General features: G+C 34.0%; 1 protein-coding gene across 12 annotated transcripts; it reads left to right on the top strand.

Annotated features, from left to right (window-relative positions):
• The first annotated feature begins 298 nt into the window (after positions 1-298).
• On the top strand, positions 299-6,543 carry LOC107918025 (E3 ubiquitin-protein ligase RGLG5). 12 transcript variants are annotated; one of them, XR_005926845.1, is made up of 14 exons: positions 415-737; positions 833-907; positions 1,774-2,086; positions 2,957-3,041; positions 3,125-3,265; positions 3,359-3,472; positions 3,578-3,675; positions 4,124-4,203; positions 4,279-4,384; positions 4,525-4,652; positions 4,912-5,179; positions 5,522-5,578; positions 5,836-5,991; positions 6,384-6,543. XR_005926845.1 is itself a non-coding variant. In XM_016847513.2 (13 exons), exons 3-13 carry the CDS (start codon positions 1,838-1,840, stop codon positions 5,914-5,916), a joined length of 1,407 nt encoding a protein of 468 aa, XP_016703002.2. In that variant the 5' UTR covers positions 415-737; positions 833-907; positions 1,774-1,837; the 3' UTR covers positions 5,917-6,543. The 12 variants fall into 12 exon arrangements, 7 of the variants coding, with proteins under 7 accessions (XP_016703005.2, XP_016703001.2, XP_016703002.2 ...); XR_005926846.1 differs by lacking the exon at positions 833-907 and having other exon boundaries at positions 299-660; XR_001689878.2 differs by lacking the exon at positions 833-907.
• The last annotated feature ends 4,160 nt before the right edge of the window (positions 6,544-10,703 follow it).

The following is a 10,703-nucleotide window of genomic DNA, read 5'->3' as shown; positions in this document are numbered from 1 at the left end:
CTCAACTAGGTTACCCATACATGTATAAAAACCAAAGTACTTTCTCCACCCAAAGTATGGTGAACAAACATATTTTATCTATTAGAGTGACTAGTTCAATTACAACAAGGTAGATATGATTGTATATGCAATTCTTCTTATTTTTATAATATTTTAATAAAAAATCCTCGTAGTAGTTGAAAATGTCAATCTAGATTGAGATTGTTTTTTTGTCTGTCTATTGTGTTCCATCGACACAATTATCAGATAGGCGCTTATCGCTTTTTATGATTGAGGAGAAGAGTTTCGATATTGTCGCTGAAAACTGTTTTTTTTTTCCCAATTTCTCACTGCTGAAAACATGTCGTTTTCCAACAGATGAAGGGACAACCTTTTATATATATAAAAAGTTTAATCTTTGTTAAAATCCTGAAAAAAAAAAAAAACCAGATCGACATGGTTCCAAGAAAAAACCCCGTTGACTCAAACTCAAATTAAAGTCATCAATTGCCTTGAACTTTCGTTGCAAATTCACTTGGATAAGACACGTTCACACCCTAGTTCCATGTGCCGCACCTTCCATTACCAAACTTTGTTGACCTTTTTTATTCCCCAAACCCCTTCAATTTTCCATTGATTATGAAAGGGAAAATCTCAAATCATTTTCATAAAATTTTCCAGGTCAAGTTCATTCCCCAAATCCCTTTGATTTTTTTTCAGGTCGTCGTTCTAAGTAACTAAATCCCAAGTCCCAACTGGTAAAATCATTGTTAATCTGCAATTTTTTTCTGATACATGAAGGTTTGACCATTGTTTATTCATTTTGTTTTTTTCATTTTACTTTGAGATGAAGATGATGACCCAGGGCCCTTGGTCAATATTAAATTGATTTGTTGTCTACGGATTCCTGCCATTCTGCCAGGATATGGTTGGTTTACATATCTATAAAATAAATAATTAATAAAAATGCACTGATTGATAAGCAAAAGTATCTAAAACAATGGTAGTTGACTCCTTTTTTTTACAATTATAATTCTGGGTTTTTCTTGCTAGCGAAGGTTACGTATATAATTAATGTATACCAGTTTCATTAATTTTTTTAATGAAACATTTGGTTGTTAAATTTGTTCTTGCGTTTACGAATATAGAAATACTTATCTATAGTCATCTCTTGCGTGTTCATCAATGGAAAAACCCACCTGGAATTTCTTCTCCTTTTGCCTTTTCTTAAGAGTTCCTTAAAGTGGTTTACTTGTCAAAAAATTTACTTGTATAGGTCAAATCTTTTCTTAATGATCAAATTTTAAGAATTTTCCAGTGCTGGGTGTTAAAGCATTTCTGTATTTGTATGGGATTTTGACCCTTATCCTTATCTGAGTCTCAAGTTTTGAGTTTCCTGTGGTCTTGTATACATGTTGAGGTTTGCACTTCTTGCAATTAATTGTGGTTACATGTTTAGTCAGTAGGTAGCTTTTTGAACCTGTCATTACCAGTAGCAGCCTTTTTGCATTTTATTAGTCTTTATTTTCATACCAGTAAATTTCCTCGGAAATTTCTTTTATTTAGAACCTTTAAATACTTTTAATTTGTAGAATTATCATATCCTTAACCCTTTTGATTTTAATTTGGCAATACTTTATTCAAGAATCAAAAGGATATTTTAACAGGTTTAAGGTATCTTAGTTAGTAATATCTTGATCATATTCAATTATTGCATATCATTTTCTGAATCTTATCTTATAAAAACTGACTGGCTTTCAATAATTTTCATGATTGCTCTTATTTGATTTGCAGGAGGAGATATCATTTTCTGTCATTGAACTCTTGAGTGGCTTAATTTGTTAAGATTATATTAGTTATGGGAGGAAAAAGCTCAAAGGATTCTAGTGGAAGAGCGTATCCGACAAGTAGGTCCGGTGGTTCAGATTCATGGAGTCGTTACGGATATCCACCGCAATCAGGATATCCTCCACAGACTCCTTACTATACACCACAGCATCACCATGCTCCACCTCACTCAAGTAATTACGGATTGCAAACACTCCATCGCGGGCATAAGATTGTGAAATACTCAAGGATAGCTGATAACTACGAAACTTTGGACCAGGTTAGCTTGTTGTTGCTGCAATTCTTGTCAGTTCTTCTATCTGCTTTGTTCTTGTTTCGGTTAATATGAAGAAAGGGTGTGGTTGGTGGTAATGATCAATAGGAATATTTGTTCAAAATGAACATGATAAATTGTTGATATGATTCTATATTACTCAGACTCGACTGTGAGTATCAAATATAGGTATGTATTTGACATAGGTATATTCAATTCTTTTTTGAAGTTTTTCTACGTATATGGAGGGTTTTAGAGGGTCATACCCTGATATCCGACCTGGCTGTATGTTGGACATAGATGGTGGATACAGGTACTTCAAGAAAAGTCGAGTCGTAGCAACATAGCTATAAACATGCGCCACCTGACATGAAAGCCTAAAGAAGAACCGTATTGTCAAACCCATAAAAACTGGTTTAGACTTGTGGAAAAATTGTTGGATTGAACTATTTAGATGGAAAGCATCCTTTTTCTGTCAGCTATATTTATTATATTATGTTTCTGTTGAAAATATTTATATTAGATGGATTTTGCATGAATGGAAAACTATGTCTGGATGCTATATCATCTGACATGGGTATGTTCAAAACTTTCTAAATTTTTATTGTATTTGGAGGGTTCTTGGAGGATCATATCGACATACTCATGTCCATATATGTATTGGACATGGATGTTGAACACGGGTACTTCAATAACGGTGAAAAGTCATTTACTGCGTATGGAAAATTATTTGCCTATATGTGGCTACTTCAATCATTCAGATGTTGCTTATGGAAAATTTGCCTGTCCTGTAATATCTATTTATCTACATAAGATTGTACTCGCACAAAATTATAAAATAATGACATGTTCAGTCAATGAAATTGCTGATCCCAGGTTACTGCTGCCCTCGCACAAGCTGGCCTTGAGTCCTCTAACCTCATCGTTGGTATCGATTTCACAAAAAGCAACGAATGGACAGGTATTACTTGCTGATTCTATTTGATGCGCTAACGTTTTTCCAAATCATCTGCAACACACCACTTAACTTGGATGGAAAACCAGGTGCAAGGTCATTCAACCGCAAAAGCTTGCATCACATCGGGAATGGCCAAAATCCCTATGAACAAGCTATATCAATTATTGGACAGAGCTTATCCGCTTTTGATGAGGATAACTTAATTCCATGTTATGGATTCGGAGATGGTAAAGTTCATTGAAAATGTTTTCTTACAATTCTACAGTAACTTGTTTTCTCTATTTGGATTATTAGATGATATTTGCTTCATATGTTTTCAGCGTCAACACATGATCAAGATGTCTTCAGTTTCTATCCAGAAGAGAGATTCTGCAATGGATTTGAGGAGGTGCTTGCACGATACAGAGAAATTGTTCCCCAGCTTCGACTCGCAGGTGCCTGACTTGTACTTGATCCATTGTGTTATTAATGTTATACATACATCTTGAACCTTAACCAGTCGGTTCTTACAACAGCCATTTTATGTTTGTTTGCGGCAGGGCCAACATCCTTTGCACCCATCATTGAAATGGCCATGACTATTGTCGAGCAAAGTGGTGGTCAATACCATGTTTTGCTGATAATTGCCGATGGACAGGTAATATGGAAGAAGAGAACTTGGGATTCAATGATTCAATATTTGATTGTATACACTCTGTTCCAGGAATGGACATGCTCCAAATCTGAATAACTGGACTGGAGTAACAAAATATTTGGTTACAAGGGTAGATCATCTTACTAATCATTTGATTTAGGGTGTCTATCTCACTAAGTCAGAAGAGAGTTTACTGCCAGTCTCGATAAGGTAACTCCGGATGATTTAGAGAAGAAAAGACTGAAGCATCCATTTGATATGGGGTCTCTCTCTCTGCAGATCCGAAGAACATCTGATCATTCTGATGTTAATTGGAATAAGAATTGTCATTAAAAGACAGTTTTGATTTTAGTCTTACAATGAATCATCCATAATATACTCTTTGATTCTGTATGTCCGGGAAAAATCCGAATCTTAGTTCTCCAACACTTCTGTTTCATATATGTCCTAGGTGACTCGAAGTGTTGACACACAGCATGGTCAGCTTAGCCCCCAAGAGCAAAAGACAATCGATGCAATCGTTAGAGCAAGGTGATTGCCATTAACTCGCCACTTAATTTAGATTGCCGCGCAATGTATACCCTAACATGGTTCATCTGGTTGCAGTGAATTCCCCTTGTCTATTGTCCTAGTTGGGGTTGGTGATGGACCTTGGGACATGATGAGGGAGTTTGATGATAACATCCCTGCTCGTGCTTTCGACAATTTTCAGGTGAGTGATTTTTGAAGTCTCCTATTGTTGAAAAACTGTAATTTACTAATAATATTTTAGGACAATCGTAGTTTGCTTCCTTTTTGTTTACTGTTTTAATGTTCTTAGTTGTTAAAGCCACTTCTTTTCGGTCTTTCTAGTTTGTGAACTTCACAGAGATTATGTCGAAGAATACAGATTCATCGAGAAAGCAGGCAGAATTCGCTCTTTCAGCCTTGATGGAAATTCCTGCTCAGTATAAAGCAACTATTGAGCTTGGCCTGTTGGGGTAGTTATTAAATTTGTTATCCATGTGACTTTGACTTTTCATTTTTCTTAAGTACTCGTTCTCAACACATTTTCGGGCTTGCATATGGGCCATATGACCCTTCAAAGATTCTTCAAATATTTGAATACACTTTTTAAAATCTAAATATATTATGTTGGAACATGCTCATATCTGCCATTCATGTTGATTTCTATAAGTGTATTAAGTGTTAGTAATGTATCATTAATCTCTAATTGTTTTCTTTTCATTAATAAACCAGACAAAGAAAGGGAAATACTTTTGAGAGAGTTCCTCTCCCTCCTCCCATGTACGGTGCCTCATCTTTCAATAACCCGAAGTCTTATTCTCGCTCAAGCAGTTTTCAGCAGGATCCATCTCCGTATTCTCAATCTGGCAGTTTTAAGCAAAATCCATCTCCCTATTCTCGCTCAAGCAGTTTTCAGCAAAATATACCTCCGTATTCTGGATATGATACCTCTGCTGCCACAGCCACAGGTCCATCTTCGAGCTCCGTTTACGATCATCAGGTATGGAAAACCTTCCATTGAAGTAACATTGTACTTATTAGCATTATCATTTCATTGGAATTGCTGCACTTTTACGCCAGTTATAAGGAGTAACAACAGTCAATTGTGTCCGATTTTGAAAAAAAATTGGGGTTATGTGCTATATTCTTGTGATCAGTTTTTTAAATTTATAAAAGCATATTTTTATATAGTATTTTAAGGTTTTTAACTAATTTAGAAATAAAGTATTTTCAGCTTTTCCTTTTTTTTTTCCAGTTTTTTGGGGTTTTTTTTCATTGCTTAGTCCTAGCCTTAAGTTACATATCTTTTCTTTTTTAACCCTTTCTCTCGCAAACTTAACAGATTTGCCCCATTTGTCTTGGTAATCCGAAGGACATGGCCTTTGGTTGCGGACATCAGGTTAGTTACTCTCTACTTCCCATTGCTCTTTTTTATCTATAATCTACTATGTTACATGGGCTCAGGTACTAAATGTTGGACATAGCTATGTTCAATTTTTCTAAGATTTTCATGTATTTGGAGAGTTTTGGAGGAGTATATCCCATATCTATGTCCAAAACCCAAGTACTGTAAGAAGTCATAGCGTAGATAAATCTAGATATGTTGAGACCGAGTATTGACATAATCCTTTTCCCCTTTCATCATCAATTTGACAGACTTGTTGTGACTGCGGAGAAGACCTCCAAGTCTGCCCCATATGTCGGAGTGCGATCCAAACTCGGATCCGGCTTTATTGATCAGTCTTCATAACCTCGTTTTTCTTTTGGTAAACAGAGCTGAATCCAGCAATTGATGCCCGAAAGCAGTGAAAGGTTAGCTCTTGACTATGATCTGAAAGGAAAAACAAAAAAAAACAAAAAAACAAAGAAGAAAGGTTTCCGTGGATGAGCTTTTTACCAAATACCAAGAAATTGTGATACTTATAGGTTTAGGGCTATAGTCTTACCTGATGTATCCTTTTAGACGGTAAACTCTCTGCTGCATTAGCTTGATGGAGATTAAGCTGTCGGAGATGTGAGTCTAGACCTGGCAATTCGTACATCCGTGTTGTGTTCATGCATTTTGTCATGTCCATGGTTGTGTTTAAGGTCTTATATTTTTATAAATATTTTATAGTTAAATACCTTAAATTTTAAGACATTCTCGTTATGTCGTGTCTGTTATTTTCTCATTCTTGTGTTGTGTTTGTGTCTGGTATTGCCAGGTCTAGACATAGATATGACCCAACAATGTAAAGCTGAAAAGCGAGCACACGGCAATGGAGAACTGTTGCTACGCGCATTGCCGGGTCTGATGAGATCAATTTTTTTTATGCTGTGCATATGAACTCAATAAAATCTCTGTAAAGTCACAAAATATGTAAATTTGAGACTTCAAGGTTAATTATCGCTGTTAGAAAAAAAATCTTTGAAGTGTTTGATTCAACATAAAAAGATGCCATAAAAATTTAAAAGAAAATTGAAAGCAAATGCATGTGCAACTACAAATGAAAATTCAACTAATATAAAATACGAAAAAAGAATTCAGATAAAATTTATTCATGGTAAAAGCACATATTAGAATTGGAGATTCACGCATTGTAAATTGCGTATGGTGAAGTTTTAAATTTTGGTAACGAAATATTAAGGTTGGTCTTAACCAAAAAATACCAAGATTTTGGTAATACTTAAAAAGTTATGGGAGGCAGCAGCAACCGTCAAACAGTTTAAAATTTTGTTATTGTTCTGTTATTTTTGTTTAAATGTAATTGGAAAAACACAGCTTTTTGCTGTGGAAAGCATTAATCAAACGGTGTGTTGTGGCTAGAGTCAGAGTAGCGTTCAAAACGAGTTGTTTTGGCTTAAGATCATTTAATGAAACAGTGCGTATTGAAGCAGCAGTTAGTTAACATTTGCCAGGTTGTTACACAAGTCGCTATCCTTCCCTTTAAGCACCAATCATGGGTTATCCTTCCCTTTAAGCATCAATAATGGGAAGGGAAGGCAATTATGGAAGTTTTGCAATAGTTTTAACTTCTCTCTCTCTTTCGATCTTGATTTCACTATTCTTTCTTTTTCTTCAATGCCTTTTTTGTTCAATTCTTCCATCATATCTAAGGTATCAGAGTTATAACGATCCTTATGATCGGTGATGGGGTAACTACTAGATTAGAAAAGCAATTGGGGTTGTTGCAATAGGAGGTGCCCCAACTGTAGGTGGAGCTTTCCCAATTGGCTTCAAGGCTTAATTCTTAGTTCAAGGATTTCCACGATGAGTTCAAGGGTGAAATCAAAAGTGCGCTAAAAACATTGTTTGAGTAGTACTTTGGACACTCTTTATCAATGGTTGCTCATGGGTTGTCTCAATATAAGGGATAATGCATATTAATGGGACTTCCACCAAGGTTTTTGTAACGCGTAGGTTTGTACAAATGTACATAGTTATTATTGTAAAATTAGAGTTAACAATCTAGTGATAAAAACAATATTTTTGGGTGTTGTGATGTTAAAATAATTACTAAATGTAAGCTGATCCCTAATGCAATTTTAATCTAAATGCAAAATATGAAGTGAAATGTATGAAATGAGTTTAGCAGCAAAAACACAGATTTCAACAATCAATAACATGAATAGGCTAGAATAATTATATCATTCAACTTAATTCATTTTTCTCATGCTTAACAGTGTTCAGAAAAAATTTCATGGCAACTCGATCTTTCATGAGTTTTGAAACCAAATTAAGTCCTTTCGAAGTGTTTTACTTAGTAAAACATGCATTTTATTGATCATATTAAATTAAAGGTTTCGTAGGATTCTATGTGAAGTAAAATGAACGGGTTAAATTTGAAATAATTTAATCACATAAAATAGAGCTCGTTAAAGTTATTATAAACCTTCAATTTAGTCAGGATAGTATCTAAATTAAGCAAGCACTTTTTAACTATTGTGTCCATTAGCCGTTGTCTGGTTAGGACCGCTCAGCTAATGCAATCATCCTAGCTAAATAGATTTAAACTACAATTGCTGATGATAAGATAGCAAAGCACATTGCAAACATGATTAAAATCAAAATAACAAAAGTATGAAAGTATAAACTCTGTCGAATTAGCAGTCTCGCGAACTCTGATTGTAGATGTTTTCTTTTGATCTTCGTGCTGCTCCTTTGCTAATGGCTCCTCAAGGTGGCTTGCCAAGAGATGATCTTATCAAGGCTTTGCTGGCTAATAAAAGAAAGAACTATGGGATGCTATGCGTGGGAATGAGATAATGGAAGAATGATATGAAATGAGAGATGAGGGATTGAGTAAGGGATGAGAGATATGTGAGATGGGAGTGGGTATTTATACTTGAGGCTGGTGGGAAAGTTTACTAAAAATAGTGAAAATATCTGTAACACCCTTAACCCGTATCTGTCGCCGGAATGGAGTTACGAGACATTACTAAACGAATGCACAGCTTTGAAATTTTTCATATTAATTCAAGATTAAATGTCATAAATGCTTAAGATTCAATCTAATATCTAATCATAAATTTATTATCATTCTCCACATAGCTTAAGTAAAACTTAATCCAAAATATATAAATATTAAAGCAATTTGTTGCATAAACAGAACTTGTAATGAATCAATAATTTCCTTACAGAATAATAAGACCTATATTTTTATACTTATACAAGTTATGCATATTCACAAGTTAATTATCCATTAAACTAAATTTCATTACGAACCCCTTTCATCCATATATGATATGCAGCATTAATGTGTTAAACTAAGGGTAATTTATTTGTCATAAATATTAGCATGATTTAGAAACAAACATTGGGTTATGAATAACCCTTTTTAATTCTATGTCTACTTGGCTAACTTAATTCATTTATACATTTTTAATAATTGATAAATACCTAACGATTACACTGCCATGCACATATATATTTATATATGAATAACATTTGAAAATTTCAACTAATATAACTTGACTAATTACCGAATACACACATAACCTACCTTGGTTTTATTTAACATTCGATAAAACATATAGCCAAATTACAAAGTACCATCACAAGTTTATATACTCAAAAATATTTTCAAAATAACACAGAAATGATCAACATGCCATACGGTATAATAATCATATTAAACATAGACCTTGACTCAATCAAAGCCGGATTCCAACCTAAGGTTTAAGCCATTTTCGATGCATGAAATGCTTACCCCAAACATCAAACATAACATTAATATATTTCACTAGTGAATACTGAATCTACCTCATGCAATTATATGTACTTTCAATACATTGTACCATAATTGGACCTGTCAATGATGTACATATATAATAAGTGAAACTTACCTATAATTTAAATTACACTTAATATAATGTGCATACCACACATTTCACTAAATTTTATTCCTGAAACATACACAACATTTATCAACACCCAAGTTCAATGAACACTTAACCAAAACACATTAAACTGAATTTAAGCATATCAAGTAAACCATTTCCCAAGCATATGATACCTAACACAAACATTATACATGCAAGACACGTAACCAAAGAAACAAAGTGAACATAAGCTAAACGTAACATAACCAAATTTTAAAGATGAAAGCTTAGCCATTTTTGCATGGCTTATATACATAACCAACGTTCAACATTTTCAAAATGTGTTCCAGCCTATACATGCCATAGTTCCAAAATGCAACTTATAAAATACCGAAGGCGGCCGATAGTGTGATAGACTTGGCTAACGATCCCCGAGCTTGTAATTCTATCCAAAATCTATAAAACAAAGACAAATACACACACAATAAGCTACTTAAGCTTAGTAAGTCATAAACAAACAAACAAACCGATAATATAATCAACTTAATTTAACCAACCATAATACAATATCATTATCAAGCTTAATCACAACTTACAATTTCAATAACAATATACTTGGGCATAATTATCTATTACCTTGGCCGAATATTCAAAAGGTTAAATCATTAACTCATTGTTCAATTTTCAAAAGCCAAAATGTCATAATATAATCAAGCTTACACATACACAATTATATAAATTCAAGAATCATAATTTAACATTATGTACATATACCACTTATATGGCCAAATATTCATGTTCACATAGGTACATATATCCAAGAATTAATTCTACCTTATTCATATCATCATTTTCAAGGTCAAATACACATACTAAATTCACATGTAATCTTCATTTGTATCACACATAATTAGTAACCAATATCAAGTTACTTATTTACTTTACCTCAAGTAAAAAACAAGCTAACTAGTACCTGATCACTCTGCTCGCTTTAAACATTTGTTGTTTTTTTAACTTTGCTAGATGAACCATTCGGAATTGGATAGGACACTCGGATAATCACATAAATCGTACAATGCCAACGTCCCAGACGTGGTCTTACATGTAACCACATATTGATGCCATTGTCCCAGACAGGGTCTTACTCGTAAACACATATCGGAATCACATATCGATGCCATGGTCTTACTCGCACACATATATCAGAATCCTAAGTCATGACA

This window comes from Gossypium hirsutum, chromosome A05 (genome assembly GCF_007990345.1).
Source record: "Gossypium hirsutum isolate 1008001.06 chromosome A05, Gossypium_hirsutum_v2.1, whole genome shotgun sequence".
Lineage (NCBI taxonomy): Eukaryota > Viridiplantae > Streptophyta > Magnoliopsida > Malvales > Malvaceae > Gossypium > Gossypium hirsutum.
The sequence above is the reverse complement of the archived record's forward strand: the minus strand, read 5'-3'. Positions and strand labels throughout refer to the sequence as shown.

Coding starts and splice junctions, on each gene's coding strand:
- LOC107918025 (XM_016847516.2), top strand. CDS start 1,838: ATGGGAGGAAAAAGCTCAAAGGATTCTAGTGGAAGAGCGTATCCGACA. Junction 3,266..3,358: donor ATGTTATGGATTCGGAGATG/GTAAAGTTCATT, acceptor ATATGTTTTCAG/CGTCAACACATGATCAAGAT. Junction 5,180..5,521: donor GCTCCGTTTACGATCATCAG/GTATGGAAAACC, acceptor CAAACTTAACAG/ATTTGCCCCATTTGTCTTGG.